Raw genomic sequence first — 22,179 nt, 5'->3', positions numbered from 1 at the left:
TCACAAAAGGAGTTCTGTGTTGTGTGTTGACTTCTTCTTCAGCAGGGTCGGCCACGACGACGACTACCACAAAGAGACCAAAGAAAAGCGCTGCTGCAGTGCATTCTGGGGGTTCGAGTCAATATTTACAGCCCGTGGAATGATAACGTACCAGTTTCCTTTTTTATTTCTTCCTTCTTTTTTTTTTTTTTTCATATTTACACACATTATCAGCTCCTTCCTGCAGCGACGGTCGCTCGCCAACATCCCGCGTCTCCCGTCTCTCCCTCTCTTTCTGCTCTCCGGGTCTCGGGTCTCGGGTTCTGAATCTGAATCAATACTCCCACTCGTCCGTCTTCATGTCCAGGTAGTTGAGAATGTTCTGGGCGAACTTCACCGCCTGCTTGCGCGCCATCTTGGTGCCGTCATCGCCCTGCGGGTCCACGGCGTCCAGCGCCAGCAGCTGCTTGGTGAGCAGCTCCTCCAGCATCATGTAGCTCTTGTCGACGCGCTTCCCGTCGAAGCCCAGCACCTGCGCCTGAAGGTCCGAGAGGGAACCGAGGACCATCCACACGGCCCGGTGCGCCGGGTGCTCGCTGGCGCCGGGTTGGCGGCGGGCCAGGGCCTCGCGCAGGTCCAGGAAGGTGACGACGGCCTGGACCTCCACCACGGCGCGGCGGCGGGCCTCGCGGATGCACGGGTTCTTGGCCGTGTCGACCTGGTCCAGGTGCGTGAGGAGGCTCTGCAGCTCCGCTTTGGGCCTGAAGCTCAGGTCGCCCACGGCGCAGTGCCGCAGCACGCCCTCCCTCAGGTGCGACACGTGAGCTCGCACCGCCTCGATCTCACGTATGGAGTTGTTCTGTGCCAAGTCATACCTGGGGGAAAACAAAAACAGGAAGGAGAAATTTCAAAATGAAACACACGCAAAAAAGTTGTAATACACAGAAAAATTATGTTTTAGACCCATTCTAGGTAACGCTTTAATTTACAGGCCGTTGACTACGTGATAATGTCAAGAAATTGCAACAATTAATTGCATCATAATGTCTAGAAATAGACTTGAAATAATGGTCAATTTCATAGTAATGTCGACTCAGTCGAAAAATATAGCCAATAAATAATGATTGATTGCGTAAATAGTCCAGAAATATCAGTCAATTTCAATGACTTTGGCCTTTTCCAAAAAATTCAAAACATGTTCTCCAGACTGAAACATATCACCATGAAACTTCCCAAGTTTATCACGCACATTTAGACAAATATTGACAAGTTTTGTCAAATTTTATGTTCAAATATGTGAATGAGGCAATATCTGATTAAATGTGCTAATTTGCATTATATATTTCCAGAACAGAAATATGAACAAAGGATAAAAGGCACTTTAAAAATTCTTGTTTTATTTTGTTGACACATTAGAGTCAGAAGTTTTTACAGAGGAGGATTTTGGATATCTCTTCATATCACTCCATACATCAGAAAATACTGTCACCAGCCCTAAAAAAAAAAAAAAAATTTCGTCATGTTTTTAGTATTAAAATGTTGTATAAATCAGGCTGTGAATGATATATCAACAAACCCCTCAGTAAAAACCTTCACAATATAGTAAGGAATAAAACTGGAAGGTTTGGTGTCTGTAAGTGGAGATAGCTCAGAGTTTGAGGAAAAACTCATGTTGAGAAAACGTCCTTTAAAGACTTTTATTGTAAAATTCCATAGATTGTAAATGTCAATCGTACTTTTATGATTTGTTACTGGTACTATTTGGAGCCTTCATCATTGTTCAGGAGAGAGAGAGCTTTACAATGATACCTGACATGACATGGGTCAGACAACAGGAGGTTAACTTTTGGTAAATTAAGGAGAAATCTACCGACGACAGAAAACAAAAACACTTTAATGCTGTTTTTCTACCATTTCGTTCCTCTATTCTGAAAGAAGACATGTTAAGGAAGCAAAATAGTCCAAAAGTGCATGAGAAAACATGTTTGTTCCTGTAGTGTCAGAGCATTGACTGTGTCTGAGCGTCTGAGATCAAACTGATCACTGAGGACGATAACGGGATGAGATCATCTGATCATCGTGGTCTGATCTTGTCGTCCAGTGCAGTAGAAACAAAAAATAAAAAATAAAAAGCTCTAACATCTTCCTGCACTGTGGTTATTCAAAGCGCCAGCTGTGCCAGGCCGAGGAGACGGAAAGCGGAGGAGGCAGCAGCACCAACACACCTCCAGAGAATCACAATTAAGTCAAGGAGACAAGTGTGTTGCTGCAGCCGCCGCCAAAATAAAAGCACACAAGTCAAGTAAAGTGGGTCTAAATGTGTGTTTTTTTGCAAACAGAACAACCTTAAAATGCTAAAAATGTAACATGTATTTTCTCTTTCAGTAGGATTTGTTTTATTTTGGCATCAAACATGCACTTTTATCCTCCTGTGATAGAAAATCAGAATTAGGGGGTGACAGAGCTGTTTTACATAATGGAGCGCTTGGTGGGCGTATTGGTCCTGAAAAAATTGGTATCAGTGATTCTCCAGCGGTGTGAGTCTAATTCACTCCTGACAGAGCAGAGTGGTTCAAATCTAAAACTGAAAAACGAGTTCCTCCTACAGTTCATCATCATCATCGTTCACACTGGAGCTCCAGTACAACAACAACAACAACATGAGGACATGTGCAGTGTAGAGTCCAAAAAAACAATCAGTGTGTAAATGTTAATATTTAATGTTGTTGATTTATACAAACTAATATTTAAAGGTCCAGTGTGTAATAATTGTCAAGGTTTATTGGCAAATGCAGAGACTGCTTGCCGAAAAACTACCCCTGACAGGAACGCGCATCAGCGGTTTTGCATGTATTTCCCTCTAACAACTCTGTCTGGTGACGTTGTGTTATTATCTCATAGCGTGGTGAATGTGCAGGTCACAACTTTTCCACCAGAGCGTTGTGGAGTTGTTGGATTGTGTATTTGATGAGTTTGATTAGCGTAGCTCTGAGCAGCTCACGGCTCTGCTCCGCCGTTCTAAAAATATTTTGCACCGACAATTAAAGGTAACGAACCTACTGCTATGACTATAGGGATTATGGCAATGTGCCAATTTGCCAAAACGTTGAACTATCCCTTTAAGTGTGTTGCAAATGTTACATAACAGATTTGGTTGGAATGCCCTTTAGGGGACAAGGGACATAATAATAAGCTGATACAGGTGTAGGCTATATAATGAGCAAAAAACAACAACAACAAAAAAAACACATAAAAAATTCTAATATTTAGCACAAGAAGCGTTAGAAATTTGAATCTGATTTGGGGGTAGGATTGACATTCTTAAAGGGATAGTTCACCCAAAATTGAAATTTCACTCATTAATATCTACTCACCCTCATGTGGACTAAGGGCTGGGAGAAGTTTCAGAGTCCTCCGTGGCTTCTCTGAGTTACAGGGGGTCTCGGCGTAGCAGTGCATGTCCATATAACGGTTGCAAATGGATACCAACTGTCTTCATAACAAAAAGACACACCAAAAAACATCCAAATACCTCCATACTGCTCGTCTGTAATGTCCGTCTTGTATTGAAGCCCCGAAATGCGAAATTGTTCCGAAAAAAAATCTAGAAAAAAGAAAAAAAAGTCTATATTTCAAGCTTGTTTTGTAGCGGAAGCTCCTCTTCCTGGTCCGTCCAAATTTCGCAAGATTTGCGTCGGCATCAGTGCGATTACTGACGCCGGCGTAATTTTTGTTACGAAGAAAAGTGGTATCCATTTGCAACCGTTATATGGACATGCACTGCTACGCCGAGACCCCCTGTAACTCAGAGAAGCCACAGAGGACTCTGAAACTTCTCCCAGCCCTTAGTCCACATGAGGGGGAGTAGATAATTTTGGGTGAACTATTCTTTTAACACAACAACCGTGAGAGAATTGACATCCCTATAAACTCCTCCTATGACTGTAGGGATGATGGCGATAGGAGAATTTGCCAAAATGTTGAACTATCCCTTGAATCTCCGCCGCTGTCTTACCTGCGTGTGTCTTCTCCCTCCCCCTCCAGGTCCAGATGCTTCAGGAGCCCGTTGATCTCCTCCACCACCTGTTTCCTGTAGTTCCTGATGGCGGCGTTGCCCGAGACGTCGAGCGCGTCGAGCTCCACCTGCATCTCCGTCAGGATGCGCGACAGGTGTGCGCAGCTGTCGCGGCCGCTCAGCCCCATCAGCAGCGCCACCAGCTGGCCGCGCGCCACGCTCACCTTCACCATCACCTGGTTGATGCGGTGCACGGCCTCGTGGGTGTCGCCCGACAGCGGCAGCGAGAGCGTCTGCTGCTGCGTGCGCCCCTCCAGCACGTCCTGCACCGCGCACAAGCGGGTCAGCGCCCGGTAGCGAGCTTTACGCAGCGGCACGCGGCCCTCGGTCTTCACCTGGGTGAGCCGCAGCACCAGCTCCTGCAGAGAGGGAGGGAGGTCAGAGAAATAATCACGGTGTTACGATTATCACGATTATTATGCATTCATTAATTTCACAACACTATTAATGTGTAAAATCAAATATAGTTAAAATATACATTGCTAATTATAAAATATCTTAAATATCTATTAAAATATGACCAATTATTAATCCGCCATGGGAAGTGTTTGAAATATTCAAGTAGGGATTAGAGGCTGACACGGGGGTGTTTTTTCAATCCCGTCCAGTCCGGCTCCCGTGACAAAGTCAAAAAATAATCCTGCCCCATTCAAATCCCGAATAAATCACTCCCGATCCCGTCCTGTTCCCGTTTTTTTCTATGTTAGAACACAGTCGTCGTCACAGTCGTCATTTGTTGACAGACGATCCCCACCCCCCCCAGCACACTGCAGGCTGAATGACAGACAAAACAAGACGGTAGATTGACGCCACATCTACCGTCTTGTTTTGTTATTTCAATTAGCGATAATGAACGCCCTCCCCGTCCTTTCTCTCTCCCTCTCTCTCTTTTTCTTTCTTTATTTTTTGCTTGTGTGCATCACCTGTTTAATGCGAGGTGGAGATTACGCCGCTGCCGCATCAGCTGACTCCTCTGACTGGCGGAAAACGTTTGCCGCGGTAGCCTATGTTGATTTACACAGATTATACTCATGGATGTATTTTATTATGGTTATACTCCGCTACGTAGCCACTAACAGTGATCATTGAGGGTGTGTGAAGAGTGCATCGGTCCACACACTGAACTTTTGGACCGGTTTGAGTGCACAATCCGGGTTCTTAACGTAGCCTACTGCCTGGCTTGTGCTTCTTTGAATGTCGCGCTTTGACTCCCGGTCCCGTTCACTCCCGTTTACATTTTTTCCCGTCACGTCCCGATCACGTGATTAAAAATAAATTGACTCCCGAATCACCCGCGGGAATCCCGAGAAAATGTCAGCCTCTAGTAGGGATGTCACGATTACTTGTTTTCACAATTAATCGTGGTATTAAACGCCACAATTAATTAATCGCAAAGATTTCTAAATACGTTTACTTCCCAAAAAAGATTATGTCGGAACCATATTGGCAGATGTGCGCCAAAATAAAGGTAAATGCTCTGATACTGGTCCATTTAACTAACGTAACATTGCATTGGTAGGAATTTAAATGTTATTATTAGTCACCGCAGTGCAGTGAGGAGGAATGGAGTGTTACGCTGATGCTGCATTCACCTGCAGTCGGGCAGACGGCCGTCGCTAACAAACCAGATGTCATTTTAGTCACAGAAGTCGAGAGAAAGCTGGTAAAACGTGGGTCAGGTAAACAATACGACATCGCCATGACAACATATTGTCACGTGTATTGTTTTGCCTTGTGCTGACGGACCACTTGTTTACATAGCGGCTGTTGTCCGTCTGCCGTCTGCCCAATTCACGTGAATGCAGCATGAAAAATACGCTAGATATGAGTAATTCCTACACAATGTACCTTTAATACCGCAATTAATTGTGAAAACAAGTAATTGCGCCATCCTTACCTGCAGGGCGTCCACCAGCTCGTCGCTGATCTCCGCCACGCCGCCGGCGCGTTGCGGCGCCACCACGCGCTCGTCCACCAGCTGCCGCGCCTCGGTACTCAGCTGCTCGATGGCGATGCGGGACGGGTGTGTGGCGTTCTCCTCCAGGTAGCGCAGCAGCCCCTCCACCTCCTGCGCCGCCCGCTTGCGCGCCCCCTGCAGCTCCGGCTTGCCCTCCGAGTCCACCTGGTCGACCTGCAGCAGCAGCCGCGTCAGCTCGCGCTCCAGCCGCTTGTAGTCGCGGTCGTTCTGCAGGCCGCTGAAGGTGCAGACCTGAGGCCCGAGCGACGCCACCTCCTTCTGCACCTCGTACAGACGCATCATGGCGGGATGCTGCGGATGGTACGGCTGCTGCTGCTGCTCCATCGGATGCTGCTGCTGCTGCTGCGAGCCGCCATGGTCCATCCTTTTCCCGCCATCAAAGGGCTTCCCAAAGAGGCTGGAGGGAAAACAACAACAGAGTCAGGGACAATTAAAATCAGAGCGGAGACGGACGAAACCTCTGCAGAGCCTAACGTATCCACCTTTTTCCGAACATCAAAAACGTAAGCCGGTTTTGCTCTACCGGTGGAATTTTATGTTTATGTTTCCATGGTTTCGGTAGTCGCGGTAAACGCATGGATCATCACACCAGCTTTTATAACAATGGATATCACACAAATTGACATCCGTGTTAAAAGCCAGCGTTAATTGATCCACTCGTTTACCGCAACTATGACAACGACTGAAAACCATGGAAACGTAAATGTACAATTCCACCGGAAATGTAAAACTGGCTTCCGGTTTTGACCATAGATGACGTTCGGAAAAAGGTGGACGGATAGTATTCGATGACGTACGACATACAAAGTTAAGATGTGTATATTTGTGTAGTTTTATCTGTCATAAAGACAGATCACTTCAAAAGTTTCTTTCTTTTCATATTTTCACAGCCAAGTGTCGGTTGAACTGAAACCTCCGACTAACGTCTGGGTCTGAGCCAGAGCGGCCGACACACACACACAAACAAACACACACACAGAGGACGATCTCTGCAACCTTAGCCAAACATTCAAACACAAAAAATGTGACAGGATGTAAACACTTGAATACACACGATGACTCAACATGTTGTAGACAATGTGACGCCAACATGTTTATGCAAATCTCCACATCTCTAGTAGGAACAGCGCTGATGTTCAAGGGTAAAACACAGAAGATGTTACACTGATCGATACCACTGTTGAACTGATAAACTACATGAAGACAGTGAGGGCATCAGGCTTGACTTTAACATTGCTTTCCTAACTTTATAAAACATTGTTGCTCTGTTTGTAGCAGCGTTTCCAAGTACGAATAGATCGGCGCCATAGATCAGCCTCATTATCCGATACCTGACCGAGCTATTTAGTTGATATCTGGGCCGATATACGATCTTAATATCGGATCTATATAATAATATATAACATGTGAATTTTTTTGACAAAATGACATCACCTGAGAAAAAATGAAATAATCAAAATCATGGGAAGAAAAAAACAAGGATAAAGTGTTAAAATCTCCAGTTTGCAGGAGATTTCTGACGGCTCCAGAGTCATTCAACATGAAAATAACCCATTTTATGTGTGAGAAGTCCTGATGCAGTCGCTTCACAACTCGTTACCGCTCCACAGCAAGAAAGGAAAAAACTAAACAAAGTGTCTCTGAGACGTAAACCTCGTTTCTTCAATGTGTTCTGTGACTTCTGAAGCTGATATTCAACTTTTCAACTTTAACATCTCTGAAACATTATCAACATTATGTCCAGCTGAGCAGCTTTTCTGTACGGTGGCCCCGAGAGGTCAACACAACACAACAAATTCAGAAACATCATCAGTTTAACGACACATGAGCTGCAGAAACTCACTCAAACAAAGTGAGAAGTGTTTCTGGGGACGCAATAAAGTGACGGACCAGGTTGGAGGCGCCTTTTGTGCAGGGTTTGTTTGGTTTATTATTGTAACGAATCACACGATTCACTTATTATTGTTAATATGAACTCTTGTGTGCGTCTGTGTCCCCAAGAAACAGAAACACTTATGCTATGCTGTGAATTTTTGCAGCTTTTGTGTGTTTTCAAACTAATGACGTTGTGGCATGTTTGTGTCTTTGCATGTGCTATATTCAGGTGCACAGTGCGTTGAGCCCTCAGGGCCACCGTACACCTGCAACACAGAAAAGGCAAGGCAAGGCAAGGCATCTTTATTTATATAGCGCATTTCATACCAAGGCAACTCAATGTGCTTTACATAAAGACAAAACATTAAAAAAAGAAGCATAAGACAGAATAAAAACAAACAAAACACTAAAAACAGAGTTAAAAGCAAGAGCAAATAAAAGTAAAAGAAAAAAAAAAAAAAAAAAAAAAAAAAATAGATAAGTTTAAAGTTCTCAGCTATAGGGGGGCGAAAAAGGACACTGATCAGAGCTGCAAGATCAAAACACACACAAAAAAAAAACCCGGGGGAAACTTCATGTGTTCAGCGACAATGTTTTTCCAGTTTCATAACTAATTTGTTTCATAATTGATTTGTCATCGTGTGGAAAAAAAGAAAAATCGTGTTGGAGGAAAGCTGCTCCGGTTGCTCCACGTTGAGCCGAAAACTAACAATAATTACACACTACACACACTACACACACACACACAAAAAAAAAACCCAACAACACATGAAAGCAGCCCACAAGTTGTGACACATAGACGCCCGGCACGTCGCCCCGTCAATCACGGTTCAGCCACAAACTGACAGCAGCAGATGAAGAGATGAAGTGCAGGGCAGAGCTGCATGATTTATAAGTTTACTCAGCGCCCCAATGTGACGACGGGAATGTTTTATTTATGTTTATGCTTCAAGTTGCACAAATAAACAAACAAACAAAAAAAACTTGTTTCCACCTGTTTCCCTTCGCTCCCAGGGTTTCCCGCAGCGCTTTCCTGGTAAGGCGGCCGCCTTAACAACAAAGAGCTGCCGCCTAAACTAACGTCTTAAAAAAAAAAGAAAATGTAGCAATATTCGCCGCTGCTGCCCCCCCCCCGTCGGACGATGGCCGCATCCTCTCACACACATACACACCACAGAGAAGCGCGCATGCATAACAGCAGCGCGTGTTGAAAGCGAAACTTAATACGGCACGGCACGGCACGGCACGGCACGGCGCGGCGCGCCCCCCCCCCCCCCCCCCCCCCCCCCGTCAACAGATCCGCATCAGGTCAGACAGATCCGCGACAGGTCAGACACCACCTTAACTAACAAATTTTCTGGGGGAAACACTGGCTCCTGAACCTCCGCTCCATGATTATCAAAACCCTGAGGCTGCATTTAGTGTCAATATTAGGGATAGACCGGCATGTCTCGGCTGATATTCCGCATTTTTACGATTATCGTTGGTATCGGCCATTCTTTTCGCAGATAACCGATACAACAAGTCATTTGGAAAGATGTATTCAGTCTTAACTCCAGCAGTGTTATTCTAAATTTTGATGTCAAAGTTTTAATCTTTACGGCTAATGAATATCGGTTCTAAGTAGGGATAGACCAGTTATCGGCATGGCAGATTATATCGGCAATATTCTGCATTTCTTTGATAATCGGTATCAGCTGTTTTTTTCACCGATAACCAATAAAATAAATATATTTATAAAACGCACTCCTTTGTCTCTGATGTAGCCGCCTCTTTGCTGTGCAACAACGTCCCGCCCACTGAACCGAGATCTGTGTGCAGTTTAACATCTTTTCATCACAGATTTTCACAGTGTACAAAAGAGAAACAGAAACAAACATTTTCTTTCCCACGAACACCAAAAATGTTCATTTTTACAGCAAATGAATATCAGTTCTAAATATTGATTATTGGTTTACTTGATTACTAATAATTGGTATCTATATCGGCCTGAAAAAAACCATATCGGTCGATCTCTTGTTCTAAATATCCGTTAAAGAGACCCAGAGGAGTTTGCTTTTGGTTATAAAAGAGTCTCATAGTCTCATAGTTTACAAAATGTTGACGTAGTTGTCAAAGCTTATGTTTAAGGGGTGAGGAGGCACTCCGGATACGCAAATACACATACTAAAACAATGAAAACGTGAGTTTTGCATAATATGTCCCACTTAAAGTGGATGAATCTACGTTACCCACTTGTTAATGGGTCAATTTTCAATAAATATATTGTTTTGTCTGTATAGTTATTTTGATATTATCATTTAGTAGTCGACTCGCCCAGAATTTCCTGGTTTCCTGGATGCTAGTTGGCATCGTTTATGGTCGGAATGACCGTTTATGGATGGTATCTGATCCGTCTTCAAACCTTTCATTCTTGATTAATGAAAAACATTCTTGGAAAATGCTTAATTTAAATTTCACCGTGCGCGCAGAGGCTCATGGGAAATGTAGTGTGAAAACACTTCGCTTTCCGAAACTCCTCGTAGTCCCTTTAACAGTTTCCTTGATTACTAATAATCGATATCGGCCCTGAAAGAAACATATCTGTGGATCCCTAGTCAATATACAGAAACATGCAGAAACTGGCGATGTTTCACTAAGAAACCAACACCTCACACTCATCTTGTTTCGTGACCTTGGCCTCTTTTTGTTGAGTCTGCTGCTCTTGTTTCTTTAATCAACCCAACTTCAGATCAATCAAATCAAATCGAGTAACGAACGGTCGGACAAGACAAGGAGAAAATGTCCAACATGATAAATTCATACAGGATCCATGATGTGCTTTACAACCAAGATGCGAGGAAAAAAAAAAAGAAAAAAATGAATGAGGTTAACCTACATTTCGTCTCGACACGATGAACACCCACATGACAACCGTTCAGAGTATTGCACTGCGTTTCTCTCCGGCTTGTTGGCTGACATGATGCTGATAGCTCTCTAATCCTCATTAAAATAAAAAAAAGATCCTGCCTGTCGCTCGCTCCGGCTTTAAATACCAACACACTCTCACCCCCCTAAAATAAAATATGGAGTATGTAGTGGTTCAGTGCTTCTCCCTCCTTCCTTCCTCGTCTGATCCGTGCAGGAGGATTTTCAGTCCAGCGGCCACATGAGGTGTGTGTGTGTGTGTCACTGTCACACAGGTGCCTGCAGCCGTGAAACCAACTCCCAGTTCGACTCCACTTTGAAAAAAAAGACACCTCTTCTTTTTCATCAGATTAATGAGTTCAATTCAACTACAAGGGCACAAACCTTCGCACACCTGCACTTTGTACACACATTACAACATTACACAACTGTTACACATCCTGCACAAACAGACTAAATATAAATATGTTTCATGTCTCCTTATGATTTTATACAGATTTTGTCACTGTATCCTTAATATTATAGTCAAAGTTATTTTATTGTCCTAATTGTCTTACCTGTATTTTTGAATCTATTCTATTGAAGCTGCTGTGACACAATAGGATTAATAAAGTTCTATTCTATTCTATTCTATTCTAAATATGGGTATATTAGGCAGGAAACTGCAGGGATTTAACTTGTACGAGTCTGTTTTTATCAATCATGGTTTTATTTGAGGAAAAGGATTGGAATAATATAATGAGCACAGCAATAATAACAATAAATTGTTTCAGTATTCTGTATAAATCTATCTTTATTATAGTCTATTTTATTCTATTGTAGATAAATTCTAAATTCTATAGTATATGTAGATTTTTGCACAAGATTTTTTTTATTTTATTGCTATTTTTTGTACCTCTGCATTTTATTCTCCTTATTATCTTATCTGTATTTTTTTATTCTAGTCTATTGGAGCTGCTGTGACACAACAATTTCCTGCAAAGGATTAATAAAGGTCTATTTTATTCTATTCTATTCTATTCTTTTATTTGAGACTGAGTTTCGTCCTCGGCTCAGGGAAACGTCGACTATTCCACTATTTCCTGACACTTTACAGCGGCAAATAATCAAATGTGATTAAATGTGAAAATACTCGTCAGGTTGGTCAACAATGGAGGTAATGAGTAGTTAAGAAGTTGCTCCGGCAACTAGAGGTCGAGAGGTCGACAGAGGAGAGTTGAGCGACACTAATTCTGCAAGTTTGTCAAGTGGTTTTGTTGTAGTTTTTATGTCTGTAGTTGTTGCATGTCGCCCTTTGTAGTTTCTTTCTTGTCTTTTTGTAGTTGTTTCGTCGTGTCTCTACCTGTTCCTTCCTGTGGCTGTTTTGCATCTTGCTGTAGCTGTGTCGTCTATTTTAAGTCGTTTTTATCTATTGTTGTGGTCGTTCCTCAAAATAAATCCTGCTGCTGACTTTTTTTCCACACTTTCAAAATGCACCTGCATGAACCTCAATATCTGCCTCTCGCTGGAGATGTGGAGAGTCTGTCTGACACTCGTCTGAATCCTCCTGTCACAAGAGATCCACACTGACGACAGACAGACGAGATGCTACAGCAGGATGTTTTCAGCAGCAGCAGCAGCAGCACTGAGATGCAGATGTTATGTTGTGTGTTGTTATTCCTAAAGTGAAGCTGTACTAAGCTGCTGTTGTGGTTTTCAGCGGTGACGGTGTGAAACGTCTCTGCAGCTTCAGTGAAGGTGCTCGGCTTTAAACCACTGAGATCAAGGTCAGGAGCAAAAACAAATGTGACCAGGGCATCGATGCTAATAACACTGATCTCAGACCAGGGCTGCGTGTCGCTACTGATTTACTGAATGGATTCGATTCATCATTGATTCATTTAGAGATGTTTCAGTGTTAACACCAATTTTGCCCAGTTATGGAAGAGATTTTCACAGAACTAATGCTACATACAAAAGATGAAACTCTCTAACCCGGTGAATTATTAAAAACAATCGACCCAAAAGCAGTTACATTAATGCACATTCATCTAACATGATCCACTCCAGAAGTAAACAGTGCAACTCTTCAGTACAGTTGCAGGCGATGATTCAACTACTGCAATCGATGTGTAAGTTTTGTTTAAGAAGTGAATGGGATGTAGCTACACATCTGCGCAGACATCTAACAAACAGGAAGTGGCATTAATTAAAAGATTGATCCAAGGATTTTATGAATGGATATCGAATCCTTCAAATGAAGATTGATTGATACTAATCAGAAGATCGACTTTTTAAACCCAGCCCTGTCTCAGACAGACCTTGACCTCTTGAACTTGCACCCTGATTGGCCAATTCAGTGATCCATCCATCCTTCATAATGTAAAAATAAAATCTAGTCCAGTTAAACAGAGACGATGAGAAAGAAAAAAGAAGAAAAATCATAATTGATTTTTATAAACCGATAAAGAAAGAAGGAAAGAGCAGGGAAACTGTTACCGAGGGAACGCCCAGCTCACATCAAAGTGAACTTTTCTGTATCGACGGGGTGAAACATCGGTGATACACAGGATTTTTAAGGGTTTTTTTTGCAACAGACATGCGTTGCATCATGAGACAGACTGTCATTATGATACGAGCAGCCAGAGAGAGAAAGAGAGAGAGCAGGATGATGATGATGTGGTTGTTGCATATGAAAATGCTGTGACCCACAATACGATGTGTGTTATCAGTTATTATCCGTGGCATCAGTTAACACTTATTAGGAATAGACAGACAGGATTATGTATCACAATTCCACTAAAGTACTTTTTTTTAATGTAAGCGACGAGAGGGGCTGGGCTTTTTCCTTTTCCTTTTTTACACAGAACAGTGGATGAATGAATACATGCATGGCTGGATGGTTGGATGGTCGGCCAAACAGCTGACAAATCTGTAGTATTTATTAGGGATAATCTCAGCAAAATCCACTCCAGCCTGCCTGGCCTGGCCTGATGGCAAACACTTGAACTCTTTAGTTTGATCCAGAGATAAGAAGAAGAAGAAGGAGAAGAAGATGATGAAGGAGAGCAGTCTGCAAGTAGAGCACAGCGACAACCTAAACAACCTAAGATTTTAGGAGTGCTGAAAATTCAGAGGCACAAATCGACTTGCAAAGCAAATATTCACATGACCCTCACACACCTTGCCCTGCTGCTGACACCTGTAATGACAGATACCACACATTCTGTGATTGTTAGAAATAAAAACTGCAAATTTAGTGGATGCACATGTGCAAGTAGATGAAAAATGTCTCAAATTTTAGGGGCAAAATCTGGAGTAGAGGCATCATCAGTCTGCACACACACACACACACAGCATGGTGGAGGCTAACTGGGCTGCAGGTAACGAGCATCCTCTGCCTAAATCTGCACCGACATCCTAAAAAAAAAAACCTTCCCCATGCATGCACCGGTCCTGCTCGGCTTTGCGCATTATGTCACCACCGAAAATCCCCCTGTTCACCCAACCAACCAACCAACCAACCAGCTGCTGCAGCTGCTGCAAGGTAGCTACAGTATCCACCACCACCACCACCTCAGTCAGTGGGAATGAAAATATTGCAGCATCACCATCGTATCATCCTCCTCATCATCATCATATCACAGCCACAAACAGCTCAGAGCATCTTCCAGGAGCTGACAGCATCCACACATCCTTCCTCACACATCCTCCGCCTCGTCCGTCGCTCACCTTTTCAAAACTCCGAACACATTCGCGCACATTTTTTTTTGCGGGTGTCTCCTCTTCCCATCGGCCGCAGCAGCAGGGCGGTTCGCTGAGGAGGACGGTGACATCCACAGATGGATCAATCCCAGATGAGTAACGTTAAACACAAATACCCAGAGGTTGGAGGAGAGAGAGAATCAGCGCCAAACTAATAAATAAAAAAACCCCTCCAAAACCAGAAAACCCCAAACCAAAGCAAGCCAAACCAAGCCGACTGTCTGTGACTATCTCTGACTGACTGACTGCGGTGGTGCGGTCGGTCGGTGCTGCTGCCTCCTGTCCGTCGCCCCTCCCACACCGAGTGGATCTGAGTGGGGGGAATCACTCACTCACTTCCACTTCACAACAACTTACTTATTAAATTCAAACACCTCTGAATCATTTATTATAAACTACGTGGATGTTTTAGCTCCGATAACAGAGCCACAGCTTGTTTTTTCTTTCTCCACCTCTCCCTCTCCCTTGAATCCCATTGTGTCTCTCTGTTGATCACCTGACTCTTCTCACTCTCACTCTGACCCCACCTTTTGGGGCCGAATAACTCCAGGTTTTCCGGGTTTTAATTAATCAATATCACTCCGTAGCTTTCATATTTCGGTCCTTACCTGCATAGCCAGCGTACAGCCATCTGAAGTGTTGCGGAAAAGTGCGCAGCAGCTCCTCTGATTAAAGCTAAACATTAGCTCTACCTAGCTCTCTTACCTTCTTGTTACTTTCCTGCTCACGAGTTATGAACTAACACGGAGTTTCCTCTCTGTGGATTAAATCTGTTTACCGCCGTTTTACCCCACTCTATGAATAAACTATGTACATTTATGTTTAATTTACTTAATATAACACAAACTTCGTCGCAGAAATGTATATATAGACGTGTTATCTTGCGGTGATATCGATTTAAATGTTTTTTAACCAACCGTTGGTTTTTGTTTGGCCAGCACACAGAGCGCGCTCCATTTTGGAATGCCGACGTACCGTTGGTGACGTATCGGCAAGGGCGGGAAAACTAATGATCTCATTAGACCTAAATGCTTCTACTTATTGAAGTATTTTTATATTATAGAATGAAAAATATAGTGTATTTTATTCTTGTGTTATAGTCTATTATTGTGTTGTTGTTTTTATAAAGTTATTTCATTCTCCCAATTATTCTATCTGTATTTTTTATTCTATTCTATTGGAGCTGCTGTGACACAATACTTTCCAGCAAAGGATTAATAAAGTACTATCCTATTCTATTTTACATACTGGTATATTAGGCATGTAATGGAAACTGGATAACACAGGAGTTTAACTTGTAGGGGTCTGTTTTTTTTTATTTTATAAATCATGGTTTTACTTGAGGAAAAAGATTGCAGGATAACTTTTCTGTATTCTGTATCTATCTTCATTTTATTCTATTGTATATAATCCTAAATTGTATATGCATATTTTTTGCACTGGAAGTTTTTATTTTATTTTTATCGCTACTTTTTACGATTTTTTGTACCTTTTGTGTCTGCACCTAACACCACATCAAGTTCCTCGTGCTGTAAAGTGACCTTTACTGCTCTTGGCAATAAAACCATTTCTGATTCTGATTCTGATTCTAAGCATATCATTTTTTAAAAATCTGTTTTAGTGAGTTTCTTTTCTTTTCTTCTTATTGTGCAATACAAGTGTCAACATAAAAGCATGACATAGCACAAGCCAGGAAGCACAGCAGCCAAAAGTGAATGAAGTGAGAAAAAGAAAGAAAGAACAAAACAATGGAATAAGAAAAAATATTCATATATAAAATAAGACTACTAGACTCATTTAACTCACATTTACCAACCCGCCCGCCCCAGTTTATCCCGGCGGCGACAGCGGTGATATTTTCGAGCGCACATGTTTTCACTGCTGCTGCCGGAGTCACGTGACGTAATGGCTGCCAGTGCACAGGAGGACGTGAACTCTGCGAGTTGAAGAAGTGAGGCCGGGTAATTACAGTTACAGCAGCGTGTTGCGGTGTTTTTACTGGTTAATTACAGTTAAATAGTTGGTTTAATTTCGTTTAATTATATATATATAAAAAAATGGCGTCCGGATCAAGCTGTGTGTTCTGGAGGAGGAGGCTCAGCCATGTCGCCCTCCACGCTCCTCTGCGCCCACACGGCTTTCTATCATCAACAGCAGCAGCAGCAGCGAGCAGTCGGCTCTGCAGCTCCACACAGGCAGCACAGCAGAACAAAACACCAAAGGTTTGTGCAATAAATCAAATTCATGCTCCAACAAAAACACAGAGACGGAAAATAAACACAACACCGCTGCAGCCTTGGAGACTGTGACCACACACACCGCTGCAATGACAACCTGTTTATAATGTTGCTGTGCACGGTGTTAATTCACCTGTAGGCTATACTGTATGCAGGTCTAGGTTAGAAACACCCATGAGTATTTTAAGATTTTATTATAAGCTTTTTTTTTTTGCCCATAAATCAACGCATAATCATCTATAATGACGGCGAATAAATACATAAATTTGCCATGTCTCTGTCTGATAATTACCTCAGTATTCAGATATTCCTCAGGTGTGGTCAGGTGAAGTCTCTGTGGTGTAATGTTCGTTCAGCAACACTCATGTGTTTGTGAACTTCTCCTTTGTCAACATGACCATACAGGGTGATTACAGGGAGATTACACTCCCATGATTCATACACAGTCACAGGTGTGTCTACTCTGCATTGGGCTTAACCCTCACAGCTCACTTACAGTGAAATTCACATTTTAATGGGAGGGTGTATTATTTGCTGTCTCCTGTGTTAACAACAATTTGCTATTTAATCCAGCTAGCCCTCACATCTGCAAATCCACATCTGTTTTATTCTCCTGTACTATCATCTAAGTGAGAAGAAGTGTCTTTTTTCAAAATAAAACTGCACAACCTTTCAGCCTCAGCATCTTTACACGTCACACCCAAGTTAAGTGTTGCATTTGATACTTTCTTTGAGTAAAAAGTGAAGTTTTTTCTGTCTCCAAATTGTTGTAAAGTTGAAAAGTAAAATAGAAATACTTGAATTAAAGTGTAACTAACCCATGTGAAGACGGTGTATCTGTATCTTTACCTCTTTTCTGGCTTGTTGCTACTGGAGTTTTTTCGTCTGCTCGCTGCTCTTCTCATGTTGCAGTCTGGACACGGATGATAAGCCGACGCCTGGTTCAGCTGCTGTTTGAACCCACGTGATGTGACGTCCGTCTGTGTTTGTGTCTGCGTGTGTGTGAATGTCACCCATTTACTCACCGACTTTAATGACGCTTTTCCTGCTCAAACATGATGTAACATGTCTTTGTATTTGATGAGTAGAATAAAAGACCTCAGGATGAACTGTAGTAAGGAATTTAAATACATTAAATGATTCTACCATTTATCCGTTATTAGTATTCTCTTGTTATTTATTGTTATGATTAGTGAAGTCTTGTAGGTTGATGCTTACACAGTGAGTGGTATTTATTGATGGAGCTGATTGAATTCAATCATCTTCTATTCATCTTCTTTTATGAAATATTAATGATGTACGTCCTACTTTCTTTTCACACTGTAATGAAGTGTAATGTAATACACTTTATTCTCACAGTCCTCCTACGTTAAACTTCACTCACATACAGTAGCACCTTTCATAAGAAAGTGTCATGGTGCTTGTACGAATAAAACTAAAATAAGATGAACATTAAAGAGGAAACGGAAAACAAACAACAAGTTACACTATAAAAAAGTTGAACGCAGAACTAAATAAAATGTAAATATGTGATGTTGAAGTACATTTACTCAAGTACTGTACTTATTTACAATGTAGATTCACTTGTATTTTACTCATTTCCTACATAACAGAGAGAAATATTTAACTTTTTACTGCTCAGTGCTTTTATTCAACGACTGTAAACACAAAAACCAGCAGTTTTTATCTGTTGTTGAGTCTTATTTTCTCCAAACAGCCGCTTCCTGCTACAGAGGAGACATTGAATTCTTCTTAAAAACAGATCCTGTCAACGCCAGTGAGTCATAATATTTCTCCTCAGCGTCTCACAGTGTTTTGTCTGTGTTCTTGTTTTCAGCGCTCGGCCTTCAGGCCAGCAGCCGGCTCCACGCACGACTGGATCGGTCCTCCCAACCCTCTGTCCAACCTGCGGCCCATCGTCTACCACGTCCCCGAGGACGAGTCGGAGCTGGAGCGGCGGCTGAGACACCTGAGGCAGGAGACGGAGGACTGGAACCACGACTTCTGGACCAAACAGAACATCACCTTCAACAAGGTTCGTTAGAAAACAGAAGCTGTGCTGCATTTAAATCTGCTGTTATCAAGGTTTTATTTAATCGTATGCTCTGACTCAAGGAGGTCAGAGCAGAGGTCATGGTTTCTAAGGCAGAGAGAATGCAAGATCATTTTTGTAGTGTTGTGGTACTCAGAGTACAAGACTTGAACCACATTTTCAAGGTCTCGGTCTCGTTTAAGATGGACTCTGGATTTTTTTTATCAAGTCCAGTCCAGAGCTGCAGTGACAAATGTCTCTCTTTCACTGACATTCAATAACTTTAAGATAATTCAAATAGTTGTACTAAAGTATCTGCTTGTGTTAAAGGGATAGTTCAACATTTTGGCAAATTGGCCCATTGCCATAATCCCTATAGTCATAGCAGTAGGTTCATTACCTTTAATAACAGAGTTGTTTTCAAGGTAAATTCATGCAAAACCGCTGATGCGCGTTCCCGTTCAGAGCAGTTTTTCAGCAAGCAGTCACTGAATTTCCCTCTAAAACAACTCTGTCTGGCAACGTTATGTTATTATCTCATAGCGTGGTGAATGTGCAGGTCACAACTTCTCCACCAGAGCGTTGTGGAGTTGTTGGATTGTGTATTTGATGAGTTTGATGAGGGAACCAAGAAATCCCATGAGCCTCCGTAGCGTAGCTCTGAGCAGCTCACGGCTCTGCTCCGCCGTTCTAAAAATAGCTTGCACCGAGAATTAAAGGTAACGAACCTACTGCTATGACTATAGGGATTATGGGCCAATTTGCCAAAATGTTGAACTATCCCATTAAACCATCTGAACACAGCTTGGTGTCACCGGTGTCGACAGTGGGAGGAGACTTCAGCAGGTGGTCTTGACTAAAACACTACATTTTTGCTGAGAGAAATCCTCCACTGCAAAAGAAATGATGACATTTTAATCTCTATAATCTCGTTTCTGACACTGTGCATGAGTTGAATACTGACTTTTACTCATAAGTAATAATAAAAGATGTTGCAAAATAAAATTTCCAAGTTCCAATTCAACCGTGTGATGAGAGTAAAGCATTTCCTCAATCCAAGTGTAAATCACACCATTAAGTATCTCACTATTTTAAAATATGATATGGTTAATCAGATTAAGTGAATTTATTAAATATATTACAGTCCCAGTGGGAACATATTATATATCCGGATGAGACTTGAACTACACACACATTATGAGAAAAACAAAAAACAAACCGAGTTTTAGGAAATGTCTCCATGTTCATTCAGTTACTGAGAAATCTGATGTTGAATCCACCGAGTTGGAGCGAAGCCTGGATTCATCCTCAGTCCTCGTCCGCTGCAGAGCTGCTGTCCTGCAGCTGAACTCTGACCTCTGTTACCAACCCCTTGTTGCCATGGTTATTAATCAAGTCTGGGATGAGGGAGTGTGACGCTCTCACAGAGGGAGAGGCTGCTGCTGTTCTCCAGCAGAGGGCAGCATCACACAACTAGACTGGACCTAAATCACTGCAACTCAATGAATTAAAGAAAAAAAAGAGGTTGAACTGAAAACTTTTATAAAAAGTATTTTATTTACATGTAGCAGAGTCAGAGAGACAAATGAACATCAGACTGTCCTAAATATTCATCTCTCAATTTGTTATTTATTATATTTATGTGTGAGTTCTTTTGTTTTTGACTTGTTTAACCCTTTACTGGGCAAGTGACTACATTTGGTAAGCTAAATACTGAAGTATTGCATTTTCTTTTACACTTTTGTATTATTAAATATTAATTTAACTATTACTAATTCCATCTATTTAACTAACTATTCACTGCTCTCTGCACTGAGCGCTTATGTATTTTTTGTATTTTGTACATGTATTTCTTCTGTATTTGGTTTTATGTACAGTAAAGCGTCTTTGAGAGCTGTAAAAGTGCTGTATAAATAAAATGTATTATTATTATTTAACTAACTTATTACATTTATTTTTTATTTTATCCCTTTGGAAAAAGTATTACCTTCTAAGAGTGAAGAACCATGCCTGGTAACTTCACAGACCTGGTTTTTGTCCAGGGTTGAAAATGTTTCCAAGTATTTAAATGAGCGTCCTATGAAAGGTTAAACTGAGTATTTGTGTTTTATTTGTTGATTTGTTTGTGTTGACCTTTTTTTGTTTGTGTTATGTGGTAAAACTGGTTGTTGTAACATATCATTTCATGTTCTCTGCAGGAAAAAGACGGTTTCATCCTGTCACAACTGAAGGCAAAAGGCCTGACGCTGCGTGACGAACAAGGTGAGGACTCTCAGACTTAAAAAAAAAAAAATCAAAACTATAAAAACTTTTTGCATTAACAACAAATTCTTCAAAATGATGAGTCTGATTATTTGGTCCCAGGTCGGCGGCGGACCCTGGACAGTGAGGAGATGGCCGTCTTCTACAAGAGCTTCCTGGACACAAACAGAACACGACATGCAGATTACAACAAGTGGGTTGTTGTTGTTATTGCAGCTCAATATCTCCCATGATGCCGATGGGTGGGTGGGAATAAACGTCTGTTTCTCTCCCTGTCTTTTTCGTATCCAGGGAATGGTACCGACGAAACTTCACCATCACGTTGCTCATGGCCCGAGTCGCCCTGAACAACATGTGGAGGACAGTTACACACAGCAGCAAGAAAAGCAGCTCTCCTCCCACCTGACAAGTGTTTGTTTTGGCTTCTGTGCACTTTAATGCATCTTTGTTAAAACTTCCACTTCAATCTGAGTGGTGGTTTATCTTTTTCTTTTTAAATATATATATATCTGTTTCATTTTGTTTCCCCCTCAGGCCCATAAATATATTTTCACTGCTCACTTGGAGACAGACAGACAAAAAGATTAAGAGCTGTTGAGCTGATTTATTCAGTCTGTCTTCATCGTTGTTGTAATTACCTTGAGAAACGGTCTTAATCTTCAGAAGCTTCCCCTGGAGCGAGGCGTTCACCGTTCACCTGAAAACATCAATTACTGTAAATAAAAGGATTTATGAAAGTTCTGTTCACACCTGCAACAACGGCTCAGACAGAGACTCTCTACATTTTTAAGGATGAGTTGTGACAAAGCCTGAACTTGTGCAAACACTGGGATTAAGAGACTGAAACAAAGATGTGCATGAGTACAGTCTGCTGTTGATGAGTGGATACAGAACAGAAGATGTTGGAGTAGCCGTGTAAATGTAAATGTTAATAAAGAATTAATAAAGGGTTTCACGAGCCATCAGGTCTGCAGCTGTAAATGTTAATGAACTGTTAAATTATGGTAAATTGATTTAACAAGCATACACAAAATAGACAAGAAGTGCCAAAGGAGGATTTTCCACAATCTGGCAACACAGAAATGTGTTC

General features: G+C 41.9%; 2 protein-coding genes across 5 annotated transcripts; one reads left to right on the top strand and one right to left on the bottom strand.

Moving 5' to 3' along the window:
* Window positions 1-309: 309 nt before the first annotated feature.
* bag5 (BCL2 associated athanogene 5) lies at window positions 310-17,725 on the bottom strand. Of its 4 annotated transcripts, none has more exons than XM_085767329.1 (4): window positions 17,645-17,725; window positions 5,952-6,429; window positions 3,995-4,413; window positions 310-854 (listed from the first exon to the last, which is right to left on the bottom strand). In XM_085767329.1, exons 1-4 carry the CDS (start codon window positions 17,698-17,700, stop codon window positions 314-316), a joined length of 1,494 nt encoding a protein of 497 aa, XP_085623455.1. In that variant the 5' UTR covers window positions 17,701-17,725; the 3' UTR covers window positions 310-313. The 4 variants fall into 4 exon arrangements, with proteins under 4 accessions (XP_085623455.1, XP_085623457.1, XP_085623458.1 ...); XM_085767331.1 differs by lacking the exon at window positions 17,645-17,725 and adding an exon at window positions 15,167-15,419; XM_085767332.1 differs by lacking the exon at window positions 17,645-17,725 and adding an exon at window positions 15,264-15,381.
* Window positions 16,452-21,750, top strand: coa8 (cytochrome c oxidase assembly factor 8). The gene is made up of 5 exons (XM_085767333.1): window positions 16,452-16,780; window positions 18,633-18,830; window positions 21,026-21,089; window positions 21,192-21,282; window positions 21,381-21,750. Exons 1-5 carry the CDS (start codon window positions 16,616-16,618, stop codon window positions 21,493-21,495), a joined length of 633 nt encoding a protein of 210 aa, XP_085623459.1. The 5' UTR covers window positions 16,452-16,615; the 3' UTR covers window positions 21,496-21,750.
* Window positions 21,751-22,179: the final 429 nt, after the last annotated feature.

Source organism: Trachurus japonicus, chromosome 22 (genome assembly GCF_045865225.1).
Source record: "Trachurus japonicus isolate A0001 chromosome 22, Traja_1.0".
Taxonomy (NCBI): domain Eukaryota; kingdom Metazoa; phylum Chordata; class Actinopteri; order Carangiformes; family Carangidae; genus Trachurus; species Trachurus japonicus.
Note: the sequence above shows the minus strand (reverse complement) of the source record. Positions and strands in the feature narration are given on the sequence as shown.